Raw genomic sequence first — 27712 nt, 5'->3', positions numbered from 1 at the left:
GAAACACCATACACCTGGTGACCATGTCAGCGTGCACTGCACCCGGCCCACCACAGGAGTCGCTAGTGCGCGAATGGACAAAATTGGGTCTCCCGGTCGTGGCCGGCTTCAACAGAGCCTGGACTGGAACCAGGATCTCTAGTGGCCTTAGACCACTGCGCCACTCGGGAGGCCCTAGGCTGGTAATTCTAATGAACTTATCCTCTGCAGCAGAGGTAACTCTGGGTCTTCCTTTCCTGTGGCAGTCCTCATGAGATCCAGTTTCATCATAGCCCTTGATGGTTTTTGTGACTGCACTTCTTTAAATTTTCCGGATTTACTGACCTTCATGTCTTAAAGTAATGATAGACTGTCATTTGTCTTTGCTTCTTTGAGCTGTTCTTGCCATAATATGGACTTGGTCACAACACAACTGATTGGCTCAAATGCATTAAGAAGGAAAGAAATTCCACAAATTTACTTTTAACAAGGCACACCTGTTAAGTGAAATGCATTCTAGGTGACTACCTCATGGAGCTGGTTGAGAGAATGTCAAGAGTGTGCAAAGCTGTCATCAAGGCAAAGGCTGGCTACTTTGAAGAACACTTTTTTGGTTACTACATGATTCCATAAGTGTTATTTCATAGTTTATGTCTTCACTATTATTCTACAATGTAGAAAATAGTTTAAATAAAGAAAAACCCTTGAATGAGTGGGTGTGTCCAAACTTTTGACTGGTACTGTAGAGTGTATCTTCACATATTTAAGTGTGAGTCGTGCACTACACTAAAACAACCAAGATTTTTCTTCCACTAACCCTGTTTAAACACAACCTTTGTGTCTTTCACGTACAAATCTGGGTCTTTTTGAATTGTCGTTTTGAATTGAGTTCTCCTGACAGATTTGAGTTTGAGAAGTAGAAAGCATTTTAAAGGGGCAATCTGCAGTTGCTTCATCCATTTTTGGACTTATAAATTAATGATATACACTGATTCTTGAAGATTATAATAAAATAAATGCCTCATGAGCTTAGTTGTCACACTCCATCAGAACCCTAAATATAAGCTTGTTTTACGCCAATGTTTGTAAACAATGTACATTTAAATAAACACTATATATCCTCAAAACATTGTTAAAAGTATAATTTTGTTATCATGGATGGTCTTTCCTTGCATCCATAGCTCTGTCCATGAATTTTAGAGTGGTTACATTTCTCTAGCCCCATCCCTCAGCTTTTTACCAAAACAGAGACGGGAGTTTGCTTTGTTATTGTTTCAACTGCTGATTGCTTCTTTAAATTAGACGTTTGCCAGCGTTATCCAACTACTTTCCTGAGAGAGAGGACATTATGACTATAGCCTTGGGTTAAACCCCCACAGGCAGACATTTTGGGTCTCCTGTCTGATGGAGCCTGAAGGATTGTACTTTCAGTTGACACCATCATGCATACTTAAAACCTTCCTTAGGGTGGCATTCTTCTAATGTCCATACAGATCAAAGATACAGTGCTTTTAACTGATAAAAGATATAAAGTATTTAAAAGGATGAAGACAGAGTATGTGTATATTTCAGAGGGTATTATCTTCAGGCAAATGTATTTGACTAATCCATGTTGTAACAAAAGCTAGGGACATGGAACTAGAAGTAGTTTTATTTTCAAAGATTAACATGGCAACAGGCATGCTTATTTTTCTAGGCCTGTAGCACTTGATGATAAGGCGTTATATCCTAAAACACAATTATTAATCCCATATAAAATGTGCTTTAACCCTCATACTACCGATTGGCCTTCTCCCCAACCTGTCTCCACAACCTGAATATTGCAACTGTTTTCAAAAGGACTGTAAAGATCATATCTGTTTTAGCGTCAATGCATGCACAGTACAACCGCAGGTACGCTTGTTTGGAGAACGTTTAGTGGTCAGTGTAGGATACCATCAAGCTCAGATGCTCATAACCGCACTCACTAGAAATTGGTTTGTTCGGTCCTGACACACACACTGCTCAGATGCTAAAACATTAATGACCTTCAGTTTGGAAAGCAAATATGATTGGGCAAATTGCTGAAATATTTAAAGTGTGGTCTGTTAAAGCTTTTACCGTGAGGAGTGCAGCGTCAGAAGCTGTATGCTGTAAGGAAGCCGTAATTGGTTGTCCATGCTCATGCCAGTCAGAGGGTTTGTCCCAAATTGCACCCTATTCCCTATGTATTGCACGACTTTTGACCAAGGCCCATTTGACCAGAGGCTCTTGGGCCTTGGTCAAAGGTAGTAGTGCACTATATAGGGAGTAGGGTGCAATTTATGAGGCATCCAGAAGCAGTGTATTGCTGCCATCTCCTTCCTTCTTCCTCCTCACCATTGATGTCACTCACTCTGATGACCCTGCAGTTTGTTGGTGTCTCCACTGATCACTTCTGACAGGAATAAGCAGGAAAAAAGAGTCTGGAAAAAAATAAGAATAAAAAAGCTTTGACTTCGACTTTGAGTAAAAGTGATTTGTTTGCAGATCCCCTAAAAGGTTTTTAATATCATATTGATGAGTGTGTTTTGAGGATGGAAACTGGAATTTTATGGGCAGTCCTGCTGATGGCTTATGTGAAAACCCGAAAGAGGTAAAGTGCTATATTGAGTGCAGGACACTTAACAATAGTGAAAGAGGGTGCGAACCAAAGGCACCCTTTCCCTATATAGTGCACTGCTTTTGACCAAGGCCCATAGTGCTCTTGTCAAAAGTAGTGCACTACAGTATATAGGGACTAGGGTGCCATTTGTGACACATACAGTGCCCTCACAAAGTATTCATAGCCCTTGACTTATTCCACATTTTGTTGTGTTAAAGCCTGAATTCAAAATGGATGATACATTTTTTCCCTCACCCATCTACATACAATAGCCTATAATGACAAAGTTAAAACATGTTTTTAGAATGTTTACACATTTATTGAAAATTAAATGAAGAAATATCTAATTTACATAAGTATTCACACCCCTGAGTCAATACATGTTAGAATCACCTTTGACAGCGATTACAGCTGTGAGTCTTTCTGGGTAAGGCTCTGAGAGATTTGCACACCTGGGTTGTACAATATTTGCACATTATTCTTTAAAAAATTCATCAAGCTCTGTCAAGTTGGTTCTTCATCATTGCTAGACAGCCATTTTCCAGTCTTGTCATAGACTTTCAAGCTGATTTAAGTCAAAACTATAAATAGGCCACTCAAGAACATTCAATGTCATCCTGGTAATCAACTCCAGTGTATATTGGCCTTGCGTTTTAAATTATAGAATTTGTCTCCCAGTGTCTGTTGGAAAGAAGACTGAACCAGGTTTTCCTCTAGGATTTTGCCTGTGCTTAGCTCTATTCCATTTATTTTTATTAAACAAAAAACTCCCTAGTCCTTGCCGATGACAAGCATACCCATAACATGATGCAGCCACCACCATGCTTGAAAATATGTGGAATGGTACTCAGTGATGTGTTGTATTTGCCCCAAACATAACGCTTTGTATTCAGGACAGAAAGTGAATTTCTTTGACACATATTTTACTTTGGTGCCTTATTGCAAACAGGATGGGTGTTTTTGATCCATCCCCCATTTTGTTCTATCACAGCCATTCAACTGTTTTAAAACCTCTGTGGGCTAGCGTCCCACCTGGCCAACATCCGGTGAAATTGCAGAGCGCGAAATTCAAAATACAAAATTCGTAATATTAAACATTCATGAAAATACAAGTGTCTTACATCGTTTAAAAGCTTAACTTCTTGTTAATCCAGCCGCTTTGTCAGATTTCAAAAAGGCTTTACGGCTAAAGCATACCATGCGATTATCTGAGGACAGCGCCCCGCATACAAAAGCATTACAAACATTTTCCAAACAAGCAGAGGCGTCACCAAAGGTCAGAAATAGCGATAAAATAAATCACTTTCCTTTGAAGATCTTCCTCTGTTTGCAATCCCAAGGGTTCCAGCTACATGACAAATGGTCCTTTTGTTCGATAAAGTCCTTCTTTATATCCCCAAAAAGTAAGTTTAGTTGGCGCGCTTGACTTAGTAATCCACCGGTTTCCATCGTTCAAAATGCATACACATGAATCCCAAAAGTTACCAATGAACTTCGTCCAAACAAGTCAAACAACATTTCTAATCAATACTCAGGTACCCTAATATGTAAATAAATGATCAAATTTAAGACGGAGAATAGTATGTTCATTACCGGAGATAAATAACGAAGTGCACGCTCTCATCCACGCGCTCCACAATACTACAGCCAAAATGGGAGCCACCTAGAACTACAAATTCTAGCTCATTTTTCAAAAAACAAGCCTGAAACTCTTTCTAAAGACTGTTGACATCTACTGGAAGCCCTAGGAACTACAATCTGGGAGGTATTCCTTTGATTTTCCCATAGACAGGCATTTTAAATGGTGTCACCTCAAAACAAAAGCATTTTGGATGGATTCTCCTCGGGTTTTCGCCTGCTATATCAGTTCTGTTATACTCACAGACATTATATTTTAACACTTTAGAGTGTATTCTATCCAATACTACCAATTATATGCATATCCTAGCTTCTGGGCCTGAGTAACAGGCAGTTTACTTTGGGCACCTCATTCATTCAAACTTCCAAATACTGCCCCCTAGCCGTAAGAAGTTTTAAAGTCACCATTGGTCTCATGGTGAAATCTCTGCGTGGTTTCCTTCCTCTCTGACAACTGAGTTAGGAAAGACGCCTGTATCTTTGTAGTGACTGGGTGTATTGATACACCATTCAAAGTGTAATTAATAACTGCACCATGCTCAAAAGAATATTCAATGTCTGTGTTTTTTGTTTTTACCCATCTACCAATAGGTGCATTGGAAAACCTCCCTGCTCTTTGTAGTTGAATCTGTGTTTGAAATGCACTGCTTGACAGATAATTGTATGTGTTGAGTACAGAGATGAGGTAGTCATTCAAAAATCATGTTAAACACTATTATTCCACACAGAGTGAGTCCATGCAATTTATTATGTGACTTGTTAAGCAAATGTTTACTCCAGAACTTATTTAGGCTTGCCATAACAAATGGGTTGAATACTTATTGACTCAAGACATTTCAGCTTTCCATTTTTTATTAAAAACATAATTCCCCTTTGACATTATGGTGTATTGTGTGTAGACCAGTGACACAAAATGTAAATTTAATATATTTTAAATTCAGGTTGTAACACAACAAAATGTGGGAAAAGTCAAGGCGTGTGAATACTTTCTGAAGGCACTGTACATACTGTAAGCAGCTGTCACGAATCCCGCCGTAGATGGTGCCTCTTCCCGTTCGGGCGGCACTCGGCGGTCGTCGTCTCCGGCCTACTAGCTTCCACCGATCCCCTTTTCTGTTTCATTTAGTTTTGTCTGATTTGTTGCACCTGTTTTGTGTTTAGGTTTGATTGTGGGCTATTTAAATCCAGTTGGCCCGCCGACTTTTGTGCGGGCTTGTTTTTCTGTTTGTGGTGTTTCATTTCATTCTTGTGGTGTCTGTTCCGATTCAATTTAGTCCTGTTTGTTTTGGACTGGGACTTTACGCGCCCTTGTGTGTGTGGCGTGACCGTCTCTCTGATAATTTTGGAATATTAAATCCACGTCCTTTCTGAACTACCCTGCTCTCTGCGCCTGACTCCTTCACTCACCACTTTTGGAACTGTGACAGCAGCAGTCAGGTTCCCTGATCTGAAATATGCTTTTCTGACATGTAGACAAAACATCCTTTAGTATCCTGATGTTCTTTATCTCTAGCTTGTAAGCATGATATACTATACCTCTGTAATGTGGTGCGTGCTGGTGGCAGGGAAGTCAGGCGCAGGAGAATAAACTTGGTAAAAACGGAGCTGTTTAATAAACATCAAAACCCCCGAAAACCAAAGTATACAACATAACAAATAGAGGGTGCAAAACCCGTCGCACACCAGAATTAACAATACACACCTACATACAACAAACAATCTCATGAGGGGAAACAGAGGGTTAAATACACAACATGTAATTGATGGGATTGGAACCAGGTGTGTAGGAAGACAAGACAAAACCAATGGAAAATGAAAAATGGATCAATGATGGCTAGAAGATCGGTGACGTCGACCGCCGAACACCGTCCAAACAAGGAGAGGGACCGACTTCGGCGGAAGTCGTGACAACCTCCATCTGCTGAGCTGAAATATAAACCAGATAAATATGTCTCGCCAACTTTCAGGTTATACGACCGCATGTAAATATTGCTCAACAATTTATTGCCTTTCATCTTGATGTTCAAATATTGACCAGCGGCTGCCGACCACGCGCCAGTTCATTACGTTTTAAAACGACACAACGACGACAAGCTTTCAATCCTCCCTCCAGGTCTATCTCTTATCCTTCCATTTCTCTCCTCCCTCATCTCTCTCCTCCCTCCCTCCTTCTTTTGTTTGATTAGGCATGACCCTCTCCTCATGCCGGGGAACGAACAGATTGAGAACATGGACATGAACGTGAAGAAGTACGACTCCACAGGGATGTTCCACTGGTGCCAGTCCAAAGACATCGAGAAGGTCATCTTGGTGGGTCCCTCACTCCCTCACGCTTCTCCATACTCCCTCCCGCTGAGGGGGTCATTCATCAGTGGCTGTGTCCCAAATGGCACCCTATTTCCTATATAGTGCACTACTTTTTACCTGAGATCTATGGGTTTTCTGTGGGTCCTGGTCAAAAGTAGTCAACTATAAAGGGAATAGGGTGTTATTTGGAACGTATCCGGTGACACGGTCCTCTCCCGCGACAGACGTGTCGTGTCACAAAAGGGCAGTTAAACACATTGTAATGAGGTGGTTGGCATGCCATTTGCTCCATGGGGGAGTCCTGTGTATAGGACATTTCTTATACCAATATGCTGTATTAGAAATGGCAAATTACAATCTAATAGATACTATATTACAGTCAGTAGGTGAATAATAATTTCAAGGGACACTTTGTTCAGAATAACTGAACTGAATAAGGATAGCATTGGTTAGTAATTTGCAGCCTGCAGGTATAATGCTTTATTACTTGTTATAAGTAAGAGCCTTTCTAATGTCCTTTTATAAGGCTTGAATTATATTATGTCACTGGATTTGTTTCCCTGTCTCAGACCAGAAGTGAAGCTGCCATGACTGTCCTAAGCGGCCACGTGGTCGTCTGTATATTTGGAGACGCGAAGTCGGCTTTGGTGGGCCTAAGGAACCTTGTGATGCCTCTGAGAGCTAGCAACTTCCACTACCACGAGCTGAAACCCATCGTGTTCGTGGGTTCTCTGGAGTACCTGAAGAGGGAATGGGAGACCCTTCACAACTTCCCCAAAGTCTCCATTTTACCTGTGAGTAGAGCTAAATCACATTTTGAAAATTGATGTCAGTTTGTTTTCCTCCAGAAGAAAGACACAAAAGGAATATGAGTTAATTGAAACAGAGTTAAATAACTGAGACTCAGCGATATGACGTGACCATTCACACTTTGTACAATGACTATCTTTGTTTAATGTTATATAGCTGTATATACCTTTACATTTTGGCTTTGTTCAACTACAGTGTTGTACAAGTTATTACACTGTAACAGATTACTGTGCTGCCAGTAATTTACTGTAAAAATTACAGGAAATGTTTTACAGTGTATAGAATAACTTTTTCACCTTTGTATCCCTCTCCTGTCACAGGGCACACCATCACATCTCTACTATTATCATTTATTATAGAATAATGTTTGTTCATCTTATATTCATATTTCACAGGGCACACCATTAAGCCGGGCCGATCTGAGGGCTGTCAATATCAACCTCTGTGACATGTGTGTCATCCTGTCGGCCAATCAGAACAATATTGACGACGCGTCACTGCAGGACAAGGAATGCATCCTGGCGTCACTCAACATCAAGTCCATGCAGTTTGACGACAGCATCGGGGTCTTGCAGGCTAACTCCCAAGGTAAGCAAGGGGAAGGAGTTGGCCTATCATAGTTCAGTGCTCTGCCCAGAGGGGACAGGCCCTGGCAGGAAGAATATCCCTGACCGGGTGTGTTTGACAGGAAAGCCTGGTGATTCATGTTCTTCAATGACTAGTTGGTTGGTTTCTTCATAATGTAATTGGTGATAATCTGGCATTATTCTGGCATAAAGCCTTACTTGAGGAAGCAAAGTCAATTAAATGTGTATTTGTTTGTAGATTAAAATGCAAATGAATAATAAGAATTATTATTATTATTCATATGTAATCAATCTGACAATTTCTATATATTTTTTATAGCAGATCATTTATCAATATTATATCAAACAATTCTCGTGTGAGGAGTGGCAGTGGAGTGAGATGGTCTTCAGTAATGGCCTGCCACTCCCTGGCATTGAATGTAATGTAAATGAGACCTCTTGACCTGAAAATACATTTCTGTGCACTTTGGTTGTGTCTCTAATACTTGTATGACCTAGCGGTTTTCCGTAGTCAGCAGCAAGACACAGATGCCAAAACAAGGACCATGTATAATGCATACAGCATCACTGAATTAATGTGTTTACTTGTCAGTTTGAGGAAAGCAAGAGATGTCAAGTCAATCTCACGTCACTTGTTTTATTATTTCGTGGCTTTAATGGAAACAAAATGGGCCACATGTAACATTTGTTATGTTTTAGGGATGGATGGAGGGACCTCTCAAGAATATTACACTCAACATTGTGTAATATTGTCTTACTACAAATTATTTGAATGTGACAAAGAATGGCTAAAATATATATCAACTTATTATAAATAAATCATTATTTGTTCCTTTCTACTGATATACCTTCCTCAGATAATAGATAAGTAAAGGGAAAGGGGGATACCTAGTCAGTTGCGCAGCTAAATGCATTCAACCAAAATGTTTTTTACGCATTTAGCCCAACCCCGCTGAATCAGAGAGGTGCGGAGGGCTGCCTTAATCTACACCCACGTCATCGGCGCCGTGGAACAATGGGGTTAAATGCCTTGCTCAGGGGCAGAACAACAGTGCTACATAGCAGGAATGTGTTTTGTAGTAACTCACAATGTACGCATTTATAAAGCCTTCATAACAGCTACATACAGCCTTTTAATATATGTCATAGGCAGTCATTAACGTCTATATATCTTTCCATGCAGGTTTCACTCCTCCAGGCATGGACAGGTCCTCTCCTGAAAACAGTCCACTTCATGGGGGGTTGGTCCGACAGGCTTCCATCACAACAGGAGCCAACATCCCCATCATCACTGAACTAGGTATGTCAGCAGGTATGAATGAAATGTCACTTTGACAAACTCTTTTAGGAGGGTGAAATGTGTGAAAAGGAAAAGTTTCATGTAATTCTATTAATACTTTTTTGTAATGATTGACGAAAAAGCACCAAAATGAATTGCCTCATTGAGAATATGAAACATTTTCTAATCTAATCTATAGTAAGAATGTTTCAGGTTTTGACAATGACAACCAACCAAAACCAAACAGAACATAATTCCTCAGTCAATTGCTGCTCTCTAACATTCTGAAGATGATTTTCATGTTTTTAACCATTCATGACTAATACATTCATCTAATCTTAATAACCTCTTGAACATGCTTCATCACGTAACTATTTCTCCCTAACACTTGTCTGTAGCAACATTATCAAAAACAGCAGGCAAAGTCCTGCCTGTGGTTTCATTCAGTCAGGATAAAAGCAGTGGGATCAACATACAAATAATAACAGAGCTGGGTAAGAAGCTACTGCCTCAGTGTTGCTCTACAGCCGCCTCCTCCTCCTCCTCCTCCATCAAGCTTCCTTTTGATTTCTCGTCCTGCCTGGCCCAAGAGGCTGTGGGTGCTTCCCAAATGACACCCTATTACTTATGTAGTGCATTACTTTTGACCAGGGCCCTGTGCCTTGGTCAAAAGTAGTGCACTATGTAGGGAACAGGGTGACATTTGGGACGTAGCCCTAGTCTGGTTCATTCCCATGGTATCACTTTGAGCACATTGTACTATGTTACTCTGGGTTCTTTTGTTGCAATTCACTGTTTTGGCCTATTTTTTTCTTCCTTTCTTCATGCGCCTGTTCTTTTCTTTCTCTTTTCTGAGAATCACAAGGACCTTTCATCCCAATACAAGTCCTTGTGGCTGTTTCCAAAGTAGCATCTTAGTTCTTCATAGATCATATCCTCTGGCCAATGACCTCCTTCCTTTCATCTGACTCGTCAAATCTGACTGACGTTTATTTTCGCACCCAGCTGGAAGTGTCTGATAGAAGTAACACTTCTGAAACAAAACTCAACATCAATACTTTCTTTTTTAAAAGCTTTGTGCTTTTTCTGGTCAAAGGCATGTAAAAAAAAGTGGACATAGTTTTGGGCAGTGAAAAGTATGTAACAAGACTTTTTAAAGGAATACCCTGAACAAAAATATAAAGTGTTGATCGCATGTTTCATGACCTGAAATAAAAGATCCCAGAAATGTTCCATAGGCACAAAAAGCTTATTTCTCTCAAATGTTGTGCATAAATTTGTTTACATCCCTGTCAGTGAGCATTTTTTCTTTGCCAAGATAATCCATCCATGATCATTATTCAGGTGCACCTTGTACTGGGGACAATAAAAGGCCTCTCAAAAATGTGTAGTTTTGACACAACACAGTGCCACATATGTCTCAAGTTTTGAGGGAGCATGCAATTGGCATGCTGACTGCAGGAATGTCCAAGAGAGCTGTTGCAAGAGAATTGAATGTTCATTTCTCTACCATAAGCTGCCTCCAACGTCGTTTTAGAGAATTGGCAGTACGTCCATCTGGCCTCACAACTGCAGACCACGTTTATGGCATCTTGTGGGGAAGCAGTTTGCTGATGTCAACATTGTGAACAGAGTGCCCCATGGTAGCGGTGGGGTTATGGTATGAGCAGGCATATGCTACAGACAACGAACCCAATTGTATTTCATGGATGGCAATTTGAATGCACAAGAAAACAGTGAAGAAATCCTGAGGCCCATTGTGAGGCCCATTTTTTTTTACAGTATCTGTGACCAACAGATGCATATCTGTATTCCCAGTCATATGAAATCCATATATTAGGTCCAAATGAATTAATTTAAATTGACTGATAACCTCATATGAACTGTAACTCAGTAAAATCAATGAAATTGTTGTATGCTGCTTTTATACTTTTGTTCAGTGTAGATATAGTTGGAACTATAGCTATATTTACAAGACAAAACGATATCTTATTGGTGTCGTTAATACTATATATTTAATCTCTTGAGGATTGTTTGCGTTGAATTTCAAAGCTTGAGGCTTTAAATATGCATGAATTCATGAGTGCATGAATGGCCTGGATATGGGTTGTAAGAGCTGACCACAAATCCAACCAGAGACAATACTCACAGATTCAATATACACTGAGTTTACAAAATATTAGGAACACCTGCTTTTTCATGACCAGGTGAATCCAGGTGAAAGCTATGATTGCTTAATGATGTAATTTGTTAAATCCACAGTGTAGATGAAGGGGTGGAGACAGGATAAACCTTTTCTGCAGTCAAATGACCAAAGCGCCCTCTAGTGGCATCATGGGTGGAATGTTATTACTATTTTTCATAATTAATAAACATTTATTGATTTTTACACCAAAAATCCAGTGTTTCTATGTCAAACGGTTTTGTTATATTTCAGTCTTCTGTAATGTACATTGGGGGAGTGCTGCAGAGATGGTTGTCCTTCTGGAAGGTTCTCCCATCCCCACAGAGGAACTCTAGAGCTCGGTCAGAGTGACCATCAGGTTCTTGGTCACCTCCATGACGAAGGCCCTTCTCCCCCGACTGCTCAGTTTGGCCGGACGGCCAGCTCTAGGAAGAGTCTTGGTGGTTCCAAACTTCTTCCATTTAAGAATGATGGAGGCAACTGTGTTCTTGTGGACCTTCAATGCTAAAGACATTTTTTGGTACCCTTCCCCAGATCTGTGCCTCGACACAATCCTGTCTCGGAGCTCTACGGACAATTCCTTCAACCTCATGACTTGGTTTTTGCTCTGACATGTACTGTCAACAGTGGGACCTTATATAGACAGGTGTGTTCCTTTCCAAATCATGTCCAGTCAATTGAATTTACCACAGGTGGACTCTAATCAAGTTGTAGAAAAATCTCATGGATGATCAATGGAAACAGGATGCACCTGAGCTCAATTTCGAGTCTCATAGCAAAGGGTCTGCATACTTATGTAAATAATGTATTTCTGTTTTTTATTTGTAATACATTTGCAAACATTTTTTAAAGCCTGTTTTCACTTTGTCATTATGGGGTATTGTGTGTAGATTCAAGAGGATTTTTTATTTTATTTAATCCATTTTGTTTAAGACTACCAATAAATTATTTGACCCTGATTTAGCCCACTGCAATAAAAAGTTAAAGAAGGATTTTTAAGCCTTGGGACAATTGAGACATGGATTGTGTTTGTGTGACATTCAGAGGTTGAATCGGCAAGAAAAAAAGATTTAAGTACCTTTGAACGGTGAATGGTAGAAGGTGCCAGGCGCACCGGTTTGAGTGTGTCAAGATCTGCAACGGTACTGGGTCTTTCACGCTCAACAGTTTCCTGTGTGTATCAAGAATGGTCCACCACCCAAAGGATATCCAGCCAACTAGACACAACTGTGGCAAGCATTGGAGTCACATGGGCCAGCATGCCTGTGGAACGCTTTCGACACCTTGTAGAGACACCTTGTAGATGGCCCAAAGAATTGAGGCTGTTCTGAGGGCAAAAGGGGTTGCAACTCAATATTAGAAGGTGTACCTAATGTTTTCTACACTCGGTGTATGTTTGGTTTCATCAAGGATGCCTGTAAAGATTAAGATCTTCTCCAAGTACAACAATGATTTGAATGTATACTTTTAAACCCCCTTTGATTCTCATAACAATCCATATCCCCTGCCATTGACTGTTTAAAGCAATCCCTCTGTGCTATCAGGCATTGTGTACGTTCTATCACTGAATATGTGATGCTTCATAGTCACTGTTGGATGTGAACCATGTCTTAGATTAAGTTGCACATTTATTCTGTATGTAAAAGTATATAGTATGCATGATAATTCTTTACTCCATATGGTTGAGCTTTTGATCAAATTGAGTTGTACTGTATTGTATATTCAGCAGCCTACACCTTGACCAAACCGGCCCCATACGCGCGTCCACCATTGTGGTCATGTTGATTTTTGTCTCTCCCCACCAGACACATTTATGACGCGTTTATGAAGTTAAAATATCAAAACCAACTGTGAACCAACTCTATTCATTTGGAGACTGGTCGAAACACACATGAAACATTCATGGACATTTAGCTAGCTTGTTGTTGCTAGCTACTTTGTCCTGGGAGATAAACATTGGGTTGTTATTTTACCTGAAATCCATAATGGTCCTATTTTTTGCTGGATCTCTGTAGAATTTTTACCCATTTTGAGTTAACACACAATTTTCTACTTTGACAATTATTTCACAGGTAAAAGGGAGACCTAGTTCGTTTTTTGTTCGTTTTCTTTGATTAAATCAAATCAAATTGTATTTGTCACATGCGCCGAGTACAACAGGTGTATTTATTTTACCTTACAGTAAAATGCTTACTTACAATGTAACGATCGTCTTGAGGAGAGAGATTGGACCAAGACGCAACGGGTAATGAAGACATGATGAATTTATTAAACAAGACGAAAACGAACTACACTTGATAATTAACAAAATAACAAAACGACGTAGACAGACCTGAACTGGAAAAACTTACATAAACACGCAGAACAGGAATAGACTACACAAACCGAAACAGTCCCGTGTGGCGCGACAAACACAGACACGGAAGACAATCACCCACAAACAAACAGTGAGAACATCCTACCTTAATATGGTTCTCAATCAGAGGAAATGAATTACACCTGCCTCTAATTGAGAACCATATCAGGTAACCCATTAACCAACATAGATACACATAACATAGAATGCCCACCCCAACTCACGCCCTGACCGACTAAACACGTACAAAAACAACAGAAAACAGGTCAGGAACGTGACATACAAGCCCTTAACCAACAATGCAGTTTTAAGAAAAATAAGTGTTAAGTAAAAAATAGATAATTAAAAAATACTTAAAGAGCAGCAGTAAAATAACAGTAGCGAGGTTATATACAGAGGGTACCGGTACAGAGTCAATGTGCGGGGGCACAGGTTAGTCGAGGATTAATCTCTCCACATTCATCTTTCAATCACCCACGTGGGTTAGTATGCTTGGGAAAACCAATGAGTAGATGGGAAAGGCGGGACTTACAGCGCATCAGCGCATCCAAACTGCCCGTTGACGCACGAGCAGTTTGAATGAAATTAGTGAATAACATGTATGTGTTGCAATGCTCACGCCTGGCCGGTCTAGTCGGCATGTTACTGGCAAAGTCAACAGCATGTGTTTCATGCTATACCATGATACTGTAGTAGCATACACATCAATAAGTTCCTATTTGTATGTCTTTCTCCACCAGTGAATGACTCCAATGTTCAGTTCCTGGACCAGGATGATGATGATGACCCTGACACAGAATTGTACCTCACTCAGCCCTTCGCCTGTGGGACGGCCTTCGCGGTCAGTGTGCTGGATTCCCTGATGAGTGCGGTAAGACACAAAACCCAGACCTGAAGGCTTGTGTTGGCTCCCCTGAGCGATTGGCTAGGCTTTCGCTCAGTGGGCTCGCCAGAGACCCGGGTTCGGACCCCAGTTGATAACGCAAAGTGCTTGTGGTTTAGACATTTCATAACCTAAATGCGTAATGAAAATATTGGTTAGGAAGGTGTAACTATAGATGTTTTTAACTAAAAGGTATCTATACAGACATCATCATATCAAGCAAGGTCTTAGTGGAATCCCATTGGTACAATTGCATTTTATGTCCCAGTGTTTAAAAAGCTCCAGGAAGACAGACACGAAAGCCTGGCACTTTACCTGGTATGATGGCTTCATCTGTCTACCTTTCACATTGACTGAGAAGCTGCCTTCAAGTGCGATTCACTGTAGACAAAGGTCATGCTACTTAATAGATTGGCCTCGTCCATCATTCTGCTCTGGAGCCCTGACAGCGGCCCAGCCAGGGGACATGTCCCTGTGTAGAACAAACAAGGACAGACAGACAGAGAGACAGCTGTAGCCTCTATAGTCTTCAGCGTTAGAAAGCGGCAGACATCACAGTACAGGCTCACTAATGGGGAACAAAGCAGTGATCAAGATGTGCATGATAGTAGGAAGAAGGGACAGAGAAATCAAAAGGCCTGAACATGTTCTCTAGTCTACATTGGTGTAACTGACTAAAAGGAGGTTGTTACATATTTATTATCCCACCACTGCTACTCTACTGTCGTCTCTTCTCTATCCAGCTAAACCTTTCGTTCCCGATCTTACCACTCCTAAGAGTACTTCAACAGCATGAATGTGTAGGAACAAGTCACTGTAGCTCTGTCTGATGGACGTGAATGGAGAGGAGTGAGAGAGAGAGTAACCTGCAGTAATTGGAATATCCTGTTTGTTCTGTCTGGGTGCAGGGCGACGTGAAGAGACAGGCCAGGGTTAGATAGCACTGTCTCTTCAGGCTGCATGGCACTTTGAGTGGATTCAGCTGTGACTTTGGCTGGGTTTGCTTTGCTTAAGGATACTCCCTCTCTCTCTCTCTCTCTCTCTCTCCTTCTCCTTCATCCTTTCAGACATACTTCAATGATAATATCCTCACCCTGATCCGGACGCTGGTAACAGGGGGGGCCACTCCGGAGCTGGAGGGTCTGTTGGCGGAGGAGAACGCATTACGAGGAGGCTACAGCACGCCGCAGACCCTCGCTAACCGGGACAGGTGTCGTGTGGCACAGCTAGCCTTGTACGACGGGCCTTTCGCTGACTTGGGAGTAAGTGACTGGTTGTGTTTTGTCACCTCGGCTTGCAGTAGAGAGAAGTCCTTCAGGGCTGTTTGCTCATCGAGGCCAGTAGGGGAGAACAAGGCATGTGGAGATGGCTGGGTGATATGATATATCCAGGCCTGTGACCCCTATCATAGCAAATGCTGAACCATACAAACAGTGGACATGTTTATAATGAAATTCATTTTGAGGGAGATATACTATGTTCATATGTAAATACACCTTTTCATTCACATTAAGAAATATATGTATTTTTATCAGATTTTTTATTGAGATCTGTATCATTTGACAAACGTGTGTGAAATATCAAAACTCCGTATGAAATGTTCTGCTTCTCTGCCTTACAGGATGGTGGTTGCTACGGTGACTTATTTTGTAAAGCTTTAAAAACTTACAACATGCTGTGCTTCGGAATTTATCGATTAAGAGACGCACATTTAAACACACAAAGTCATACAAGTCAATGCACTAAACGGTGAGTATGTTGTAGCTTAAATTACTGTTGGCAGAATGTCCACTACCCAGAAGGCAAAACTGGTTGCAACGACATCATTACAACTAGATGTCAACCGTTGTAATATGGTTGTAATTACGTCATTTCAACCAGCTTTGGCATCTGGTTGATAATTTTTGGGGATAAATCAATAGTAGATCATCTGTATTGATGACTCATCACTGGCTCTTTCCTCTTTAGGTATGTGATAACCAATCCGCCATATGGTTTTGAGTTGGTGCCATCAGACCTGATCTTCTGCCTGATGCAGTTTGACCACAATGCGGGTCAGTCCAGGGCCAGCCTCTCCCACAGCTCCCACTCCTCCCATTCTTCCAGCAAAAAGAGCTCCTCCGTCCATTCTCTCACTGCCACCAACCGTACCAACCGCGCCAAGAGCAGGGACTCGCGGGACAAACAGAAGTATGTACCCCTCTAAAGATGGTTGCATCCAAAATGGTACCCTATTCTCTATATAGTACACTACTTTTGACCAGAGCCCTATTGGCCATTTCATTTATGGTACAAAAGGTTAATAAAATAAAGAGTGTTACTGCTTGACAGTTAGTGTCTCTTTTAAATCATTACCAATTTGGGGGCAAAAAAAGAAAAAAGATTGTTGCTTTTAGGGTTCAGGGAATAGGGTGCCATTTGGGACGTAACCATGTTTGTCCGATTCTCTGTGTTTGTGTTTGTTGAGTAATGCAATGTGAACTGTCTTAACTGTTGTCAAGTGTCCTATCCGGTTTCTTCTCACTGATCGACATCAATGGGTCTATAACATAGAAATCAAAATGGCTACCGAAGTGCCTTAAGTCGATGATGACAGCCAGTGCTTGACTTGGGCCAGAGCTGTCCGGAGCGCTGTACCGGCACTTCTAATTTTTTGGGAATTGCGTACCGGCTCCTCTATAAAACAAAATAGCATGTTGCCGGCCCAGATTCCCACACCAAGGCAAAAAAGTTTGATCAAAGTGGAATGCAGGCAGGATCTGCATTGAATAATAGCAAGGGAGAGTGGGCATTCATTTTTCTGATTCCTCTTTGTTCAAGTCTATTTGCCGCTAGTCAGTGAATCTGCGTGTGACAGTAGACTTGTGCAGATTGAAAATGTGCCAGGCTGAATGGCATGATGCGCAGTTCCAAGTTGTCAAATTAAGGTTTGTAAGGTCATGGAAATTAGTTTCATAATTGTTGTTAATGTAAATCATGAAAGCACACTTTTAAATATGAGCACTCAATTAAAAAATGACATATCAGCCATTATCTGAATGACCCTTCAGTGCATGTCTGTGGTGCTGCATGAGTGCCAGTGTGAGTCGGGCTATTGCCCGAGGAGAGAGAGCGCAACATTTCAGGAGCAGGTGTAAAATAATGACAGACAACAGACTAACTAGATGGCCAATTCAAAACATAACTTGTAGCAGTTATGTCGCTATTTAATTATAGCTAACTAAGCATTAATGTAGTTGTCGCCTTTCCACCGGCACTATAGATAGCCTAAATAGATCTGCACCGTAGGAAAGCTGGGATTCCCCTCTACGGTAAAGTATGAAAATGTATGCATTCCCTACTGTTAGTCGCTCTGGATAAGAGCATCTGCTAAATTACTTATATGTAAATGTATTAAACAGTTATCTCCCCTGAAACAGTCATATCTGAGCCTTATACAATACCAGTCAAACTACTCATTCAAGGGTTTTTCTATATTTTACTATTTTATAATAATATAATAATAGTGAAGACATCAAAACTATGAAATAACACATATGGAATCATGTAGTAACCCAAAAAGTGTTTAACAATCAAACTATATTTTGGATTTTAGATTCTTCAAAGTAGCCATCCTTTGCCTTGATGACAGCTTTGCACACTCTTGGCATTCTCTCAACCAGCTTCAACTGGAATGCTTTTCCAACTGTCTTGAATGAGTTCCCACATATTCTGAGCACTTGTTGGCTGCTTTTCCTTCACTCTGCGGTCCAACTCATCCCAAACCATCTCAATTGGGTTGAGGTCGGGTGATTGTGGAGGCCAGGTCATTTGATGCAGCACTCCATCACTCTCCTTCTTTGTCAATTACAATACACAAAGCCTGGAGGTGTGTTGGGTCATTGTTCTGTTGAAAAACAAATGATAGTCCCACTAAGCGCAAACCAGATGGGATGGAATGCTGGGGTAGCCATGCTGGTTAAGTGTGCCTTGAATTCTAAGTAAATCACTTCAATTTATGAAGCTGGTAACTCTAATGAACTTATCCTCTGCAGCAGAGGTAACTCTGTGTCTTTCTTTGCTGTGGCGGTCCTCATGAGAGCCAGTTTCATCATAGCGCTTGGTGGTTTTTGCGACTGCACTTGAAGAAACTTTCAAAGTTCTTGAAAAGTTCTGGATTGATTGACATTAATGTCTTAAAGTAATGGTGGACTGTCGTTTCTCTTTGCTTGTTTGAGCTGTTCTTGCCATAATATGGACTTGGTCTTTTACCAAATAGGGATATCTTCTGTATACCATCCCTACCTTGTCACAACACAACTTATTGGCTCAAACACATTAAGAAGGAAAGAAATTCCACAAATGTACTTTTAGCAAGGCACACCTGTTAATTTAAATGCATTCCAGGCGACTACTTCATGAAGCTGGTTGAGAGAATGCCAAGAGTGTACAAAGCTGTCATCAAGGTAAAGGGTGGCTACTTTGATGAATCTCAAATATATTTTGATTTGTTTAACACTTTTTTGGTTACTACATGATTCCGTATGTGTTATTTCGTAGCTGATGTCTTGTCTAGATGTCTTCATTATTATTCTACAATGTAGAAAATAGTCAAAATAAAGAAAAACCCTGCAATGAGTATGTGTGTCCAAACTTTTGACTGGTACTGTATATAAAGATGTCTAGTTAGATACCTTATCCATTTGATCCCTGATTCATTGAACGAGGGAAAAAATTTTTTAAGACAGAAGTATTTGGTTTTAATATTTCATATCAAGGATGGCAACAGTAAGCAGCCTTCCAGTGTCAATAATGCTAACTTTTTCATGTAGACTATAATAATAGTCATGCAAATTTGGTTAAAAGTCATGGAGATGTCATTGAAAATGTGTATGAACCCGTAACAGTGAATAATCAGAGGTCTCTATAGCATAATGTTTGTATAGCATAAATGTTTGAATTTCGCCGAACATGGTTTAATGGACCGACTTGGAAAAAGACAGCTCCTGCTCCTTTTTTCATCCCGATTCAAGCGCTGATAACAGCAGAAGGTAACACTTGATATTAGGATCCCTTAATAAACCATTTATAAACAGTTTACTTACATTTATTAATCATTGTTCCTATATTTGTAAATGTCAATAAGCAATCTGTAAATAGGCATTTAAGCATTTTAATTATTTATTACTGAGTTAAGATAATGAATAAGGTGTTTGATCATAGTATGTCACAATTTCAAAATAATTTATAATGTACTACCAGTGTACTAATAAACCAGTTATAAAGCAGTTATTGTCAACTCATCAGATTATTTATAAGGCATGTGTTAATGGTTGATTAATGGTTTGACTCACTATTTATAAACATATTTATAAATGTATTTATCTATGTCAGGTATTCCCAAACTGGGCAATGCCGTCGGGGGTACGCCAAATAATAATGTGATTTTAAATTTATTTTTAAGTCCATTTATATTATCCAAAGGGACTATACATTTGGGTGAGGTTTGAGTAGCCCCGTTTCACTGCCAAAAATAAAATTAAACCATCTCGTGTTCAGCGAAATAACAGCACAATGTCAAGTACAGGTAGCCTAGTTAAATAATTAACATCCAATCACATTAAACGTTACTTTTTCGCGGGAATTCCACTAACGATCCGTATGTAGCCAAACGTAGCTGCTGCTCAATCCATTTGCTCGAAAATTGATAAATGGTTAAAAAAAGTAAGGCCTGTGTCCATAGAGACACATACCAGCTCTACTGGTAGTACTGCTAATACCAGCAGTACTGCACCTGTCAATGACACAAGTTGTTCTGCTTCCACGAGCACATCCAATGCTAGCATCAGTAATTCTACATGTGTTGTTCGCCCAGCTAGCATGGACACTGACAGTTGTGAATCTGATGCAGCCGAAGAGCTACTGCTCGCTTACCCGGGAAAGCATCGAACAACAGACAGGGACGTTGGACCATCGAAGAGGCACAAATATGATGAGAACTGATTTGGGGTTCACTTATATTAGGAGTAGTGCCTTTCTTCAGCCACAGTGTGTTATATGTGCAAAAGTACTATCTCACAACTCAATGAAACTCTTGTGCAGACATTTAGAAACAAAACATGGCAATTTGAAAAATAAGCCACGGGAGTAGTAAGACGTGTATAAAAGCAACAGATACCATTAATAAGAAGGGTCTAGAAGCGTCTTATATGGTAAGCTACCGAGTGGCTAGGACAGGCAAGCCCCATGCTATTGTGGAGTACTTCATTCTTCCTGGCTGGGACAAAGCTGGGTGAAAAGGCCCAAAAAACTATACAGGTCAAAACGATCATATGCCACTATGTTTTCACTGCAGGATGGAAGGTGTCACTGGACTCCTAATTATCCCATTATCCAATCCACGAAATCGAGAAGATTGAAATAAATCTCGTTTTTTTATTAAACTGCCTTTTCCATCAGCATGCTAGGCTAACTAATGCTAAAGCAGCCCATTGGATTCCAGAACACTCCCGACAGCAACTCACCCCAATGCTAGGCGTCACATGCTGTTTATAAATGGTTTATTAAGCCAAGGCTCCTTAATATAAAGTGTTACCCAGCTGAATATAATGCAATACTACACTTGTAATCTCTAAACAAGGAACTACTCACACATACTGCATACTGAGAGATCATTTGTGTGTGATCTCCTTGAGAATACTGAAGTTTAAGTGTGGGTTTACAGGATATCTTTAACAGTTACTGAGGTTGCTGAGTGAGTGCTACAATGGTTAGTACTGTAGGTGAGACTACAAATATACTTACAAGCTTGTTTTTATTTATCTTGCATATTTTTTGGTCTTACATAGCATACTTATTTTAGTGTTTTAATATAGGCGAATGCCTATTTTAGATATATTAAGTTTGGATGTTGCATGCTTTTCATATCTTTTTTTAATTACAGTGAAATCAAAAAGAGGACCATTTAAACAGTAGCATGGAGAACTCTCTGAACGCTGTGGAAACAAGCATGGACATTCTATAGTTGCTTTGCATTTGTATACCAATGTAGCGTACATGCTGTAACATCAATTTATCAAATTATAAGCAAATGAATTGGAACCATGTTACCGTAATACACTTTGATGTGTTCAAACGTTTTTAGGGATGGATATTAAGCTAGCCTGAGGCTCAAACTTTTTATACTGGGCTAGTAGAAAATATGACAAACTAGCCAGCCAGGCCAGTGAAATGTTCAAATATCGCAAGGCACAGATTTTGGACATGAATTTGTGATCTACTAGCCTGGCTGGTCAGTGCCCCAAATCCTTAAAGGAATACTTTGGGATTTTGGCAATGAGGCCCTTTTATCTACTGCTCCAGCGTCAGATGAACTCGTAGATACCCATGCTAGTAGATACCTATAGATTTCCAGGCATTGCGCTAACGCTAGTTAGCATTGGCTGTCGAAACTACCTCTAACTTCCTTCATAATGGACACAGAGACATAAACATGGTATACACGAGTTCATCTGACTCAGAGGAAGTAGATACAAAATCCTGAAGAACCCCTTTAAGTTTCATCCTAGCACATTTAGAATGGTTATTAGACATATGGTTATACAATGTATGATGTCTATTTGTCTTACATGCGTAGTTTACACTTGTTTTTCTAAAGTGCAACAAGGATGAATAAAATGGGCCAAGGTATGGATGTGATGAATGAATATGCATGAAGTAGATAATGCATCAAAGTCATGCACTTGTTGACTTTTTGTTTTGCTTTCTAAATGAAAGCAAAGAAGCTTCTGGTGTTTCCAAAATAAATGCTACAACGCCCGACAGCATCCCAGACCTGCATGACTATAAGCTCGTCATCAGTCCCTCTTAAATACTACATTATGGAGTAGTTCATATGATCACACCAAATGGTTTGATGCCACTTTGACTTGTTTTCAGACAAAGTAAACAGCAAACACATTTTCCAGATGGGGACAATAAAGTAAACAAGTAAAGTCAGTCAAGTAAAGTCAGTCAAAGTAGAGTAAATCCTTTCAGCCATTATGGATCTTTCTACACTAACCACCAGATACTTCAGCCATTATGGATCTTTCTACACTAACCACCAGATACTTCAGCCATTATGGATCTTTCTACACTAACCACCAGATACTTCAGCCATTATGGATCTTTCTACACTAACCACCAGATACTTCAGCCATTATGGATCTTTCTACACTAACCACCAGATACTTCAGCCATTATGGATCTTTCTACACTAACCACCAGATACTTCAGCCATTATGGATCTTTCTACACTAACCACCAGATACTTCAGCCATTATGGATCTTTCTACACTAACCACCAGATACTTCAGCCATTATGGATCTTTCTACACTAACCACCAGATACTTCAGCCATTATGGATCTTTCTACACTAACCACCAGATACTTCAGCCATTATGGATCTTTCTACACTAACCACCATATACTTCTGTGAAAGTACACTTGTTAGGACAATGTCATTGAATAAGTAATTTCATAATTTAATATATACAGTACGGCTTTCAAATCAACCGTCAGTTGGTCTTGTAGTTCTAATTTGATCCACACAAGGCAGGTTGCATCAAGCCAAAGCCTGAAGCCCCTCATAAAGCAATATTACTTTTGAATGATTTTAAATCTTGAATATAAACATTATCGATTTTGGGTGGATCCCAAATGGGACCCTATTCCCTTTAAAGTGCACTACTTTTGACCAGGGCCCATAAAGCTCTGGGTCAAAAGTAGTGCACTATATAAGGATTAGGGTGCCATTAGGGACGCAACCTATGAGTCCATTTCAGCCATCCCAGCTGACCCAGAGCTGAATGCATTGATTGTTGTAGACTATTGTACTGTGGCGGTACATTATGATATTTGCATTGCATGACCACTGACACACACAACAGCATGGTAAACTATTCTATAAAGATAGCTTGCTATCTGACATTAGGTCCCATTCAGCTTAAACAGTACTGATTTGGAATGCTTATGATATAGCCTTTTAATCACTTAGACATTTTGGTAAACAGTGATTGCATTCCAAGTGGCACCTTATTCCCTAGTGCACTACTTTTGACCAATCCCCTATGGGCTCTGGTCAAAAGAAGGTGCACTGTATAGGGAATAGGGTGACATTTAAGACGGAACCAGTAACATCCACAAACCATTAACTGTTTGATTTCTCTGTTGCTTCTCAGAAAAGACATGGTTTACAGATGAGCCTGAGAACGCGGCCTACCACAGGAACATTCACATCAAGCCAATGAGTACTAGTCACAGTAGTCACACAGCCAACCACCAGGTCAACCAGAACCCTTACAAATCCACCAACAACCATATTCCATCCATCAGAGAGGTGGAGGACGAATGCTGAACTACAGAACCCCATGTTGACACCTACAGTAGAACCCACCTGTAGAACACCTGGGGAAAACACTTGGAACTAGAAACCAAGAACATCTAGAACCCACCTAGAGAACACATGGAAGTACACCTAGAACCTGTGGAACTGGAACCTGAAGAACACCTTAAAGCTAGAATCTTTAGTTGCTTTAATGATATATACCCATTGAATCTTGAAGAATATAACTTAAACTTGCCTCATGAGCTTAGTTCAACTGTCGTACCCCATCAGAACCCAAAATATATGTTTGTTTTACTCCAATGTTTGTAAACAATGTAAATGTAAACAAATACTGTATAGCCTCAAAACATGGTAAAAACTGTAATGTTGATATTTTGGCTGGTCAGTCCTTCCATCTATAGCTCTCTCTCTGAATTTGAGAGTGGTTACATTTCTCCAGGCCCATCCCTCAGCTTTTTTTACGCCCCCAAAAAAGGGTTGACCGCTTTATTATTTCAAGTAAAGATTCTAGCTTTAAAGGGATACTTTGGGATTGTATATATTTCCCCCAGAGTCAGACGAACTCGTGGATAACATTTTTATGTCTCTGTGTCCAGTATGAAGGAAGTTTGAGGTAGTTTCACGAGCCAATGCTAACTAGCGTTACACATAGACTCCCAGTCATTGCGCTATCTGCGCTATCTGCTAGCGTGCTAGCATGCTAGCAGATAGCCATAGACTTTCAGTCATTGCGCTAACGCAAGTTAGCAACTTCCTTCAAACTGCATGCAGAGACATAAAAATGGTATCCACTCTGAGGAAGTAGATATAGGGCCTCATTGCCAAAATCCCGAAGCATTCTTTTAACATAGAACTCCAGAGAACAAAGGAATAGTTGGGCCGAATGGGGTGTTTGCATGGGAAAACATCATTCAGTATTCTCCCTCAGATTCCTTCTTCATCAGTCACCAGTTACTGATCACATCAGTACAAACTAACCTCTTGGAAAAGGACAACCTTTTTCCAGTTCATATGTACAGTACATACAGTAACATAATAGATATATTTATATATAAATGAAGCAACGTAATATAAATAAATACAATCATATATCAATCAAATGTACAGTCAGTCAGTCACTAACGTTAACACTCAGCCATGTAGTTTGCACAGCCAGTTCCTCCTTAGTGACCAGACTCCATCATTTACCCATTTTGGAGAATGAGGGTCGCTTCAGTCAGAATAGATAGCAACGCAACACAAGATTACATATGATGAAACATTATATTAGATTGTTATGAATCGGGACAAATTATTTGCCATTGAAAGCATTTTCATTTTTTTACTTTCATTTGTAGAATGGTGTTTCAAGACTGACATGTATCCAGTATTGGAAAGTCGTACGCTTTGGGTCCATGTGTTTTTGACATGCCTGGTAAGATACAATACATAACAAAGTTTGCAAAAGGGTATATGGTATTTTTTGTTAAATGCAGTCCCACCAGAATTATATTGTTATCGATTTTGATTTCCACTTTGTGGATCGTCATTTAATAAGAGTAAATTCACAAGACTATATTTGTGATTGATTGTCAACATTCATGTCAAAATAGTACATTTTATTGTATTGGCCCAAGCCTTATTTCGATTGGCCAGTTTGTTTTTGCTTCTTCTAATCTACAGGATGCTTCCTGCCTTTTTAGCTTTGATATCAATGTCCAACAAATATACTGGAATATGAGATGTGGGTGGAATGACACTGGAAATACAAAATAAACCATATTCCCAATACATTTGACCTGTCATTATAGCGACATAATGCTATAACCCAAGTATGATGAAGCTGTTTTGGAGGATGTTCAGTAAGCTAACAGAGCAGCTAATAAGATGAACGGACCTTAATTACCTTAACTAATAGGCCTACCTATTGGATTAGGTTATACTGTATAACCCTACCTGTATAACCCTACCTATACCTTAATTACCTTAATAGACTTACCTGGAAGCACAGGGAGGGTTATACTGTAAATTATGTTAATATCACCAGGAATTAGGTGAAAGAATGAGAAAGCCACATATCGTATGAAGTGGGTATATATATCTGTAGCTCTGGTACCATCGCGCAACTACAACAACCCCTGACCCCTGAACCCACTCACCAATCTTACAGCCTCTCTCTGCAACTCTCTGTTAGTAGAGGAATGCGCATTAACCCCCTGGACCAGAGCTATACCTGTAGACGGATCCTCCTTTGGCTGTAAGCACTGCTTAGCATGGAGGCACTAGAGTAGCTTGGATGTTCTCCATGACCAGTCCCAGTGCTATACTCAGACTGTAGAAGAAGGTCAAGGATTTTCTGTAGATATACCCCAAAACAGCTGAATCATAAAGGAAGCATTTGGCTAACTACAGTACAAAACTTTTTAATGCCAGTTTCTCATGTTTTGGTGTAACACAACTGACACTCAAACTGTTCACCAATTTGTCATGTCCATAAACCATAACCATATGTGTTAATCTATTTTCTGTCTGCATACAATACAAAGCAGTACATGACTCTAAAGAGACAGAAAAGTCAGTAATCTGAAGAAAGAAATGGTGTGGCATTTTGCTGACATGGGGGAACACCCAAGATTTCCGTGCCTCTGTGCCAGCAATGTGCCGGGCAGTGTTTAGGTCAAAGGACAACTCTGGCTAAAGACCCACTGTAGAGAAAGTGGTTTATTAAGATAGGGATTATATAGAAACAGGGCATGTATATTGCTATTGCTAAAGAAGGGCGTGTCATATCTAGTCATAGAGACATTTCAAACCGTATAAATTACATTTCAAATCATGTAAATTCTTGGAAATATGTGATATTTAATTGCAAAAGGTTATTGGGAATGTACAGATTCCCTGAAGATAATTAGCATTGTAACGAATAATGAGAGTTAAAAAGTCTTAAACTAACATTGAAATTAGGCATTTACTTAGTAACTGCGAAATAAAATGTTCTATGTTTACTTCTTGGTCCTTTCAAGAAGTCAATACAAAGCTTTAGTGAATTATTCCTATTGCGTTTATAGAATGTTGGGTGAAGAGGAGATTGGCATTGCAGTTTAGCTTGTTTTGTTTGTATATTTTAACACTTTGATTTGTGGACACGATGACAAGTGCTACATTTATATTTCTGACTATGTCATACAGATGTAGAATCTTAATTTGAGCCAGTTTGCTACAGCAACGAAATAATCCTGCAGCAAAAGGAAATGTGAATTATGTGTATTAGAATTCATGGACATTATGAAAATGTTGCTTTAGGGAAAATCAAGTCTGAAATTTCAAAGTGGAAACTACAAACTTCAGAAGCCTTTTTGAACCTCAAATACACTACTATCAAATTAAGGTCCTACATCTGTACATACAATATCCAATGCTAAATACAGTATATTGTCTTTTTAAGGATTGTAAATAAGTTGTACATGATTTAATTTTGTATTTTCACAAATTAAAAAAACTGATGTATTGTGTTCTATGTCATATTGTTATTTGTGATCTTGTATTTGTTTTTAGGTGGGAGGATCCCTAATAATTGAATTACTAATTATATTGTACATATGAAATATCAACTCCATTTTAAGAGCAATACAGTCCAGCATACTGTAGCTTCTAGGCTATATATTCTAGTATACACAAGGCATTTTGGGGCAAATTCGGATATAGGTAATGTATGTTT

The 27712-nt window shown here is 39.8% G+C and overlaps 1 protein-coding gene across 1 annotated transcript in view; it reads left to right on the top strand.

Annotated features, from left to right (window-relative positions):
• LOC139571246 (calcium-activated potassium channel subunit alpha-1a-like) overlaps positions 1–27506 on the top strand; it is a 221506-nt gene extending 194000 nt beyond the window's left edge. The window contains exons 20-29 of the mRNA XM_071393917.1: positions 6427–6550; positions 7117–7341; positions 7753–7945; positions 9128–9244; positions 14505–14635; positions 15715–15909; positions 16269–16396; positions 16616–16837; positions 22284–22312; positions 23849–27506. Of these exons, the coding sequence (XP_071250018.1) occupies positions 6427–6550; positions 7117–7341; positions 7753–7945; positions 9128–9244; positions 14505–14635; positions 15715–15909; positions 16269–16396; positions 16616–16837; positions 22284–22312; positions 23849–24024 (1540 nt within the window). The 3' untranslated portion in view covers positions 24025–27506. The remainder of the gene's footprint in view (positions 1–6426; positions 6551–7116; positions 7342–7752; positions 7946–9127; positions 9245–14504; positions 14636–15714; positions 15910–16268; positions 16397–16615; positions 16838–22283; positions 22313–23848) is intronic.
• Positions 27507–27712: the final 206 nt, after the last annotated feature.

The sequence above is a fragment of the Salvelinus alpinus genome, chromosome 3 (assembly GCF_045679555.1).
Source record: "Salvelinus alpinus chromosome 3, SLU_Salpinus.1, whole genome shotgun sequence".
NCBI lineage: Eukaryota > Metazoa > Chordata > Actinopteri > Salmoniformes > Salmonidae > Salvelinus > Salvelinus alpinus.
This window is presented reverse-complemented; position numbering and strand designations above follow the sequence as displayed.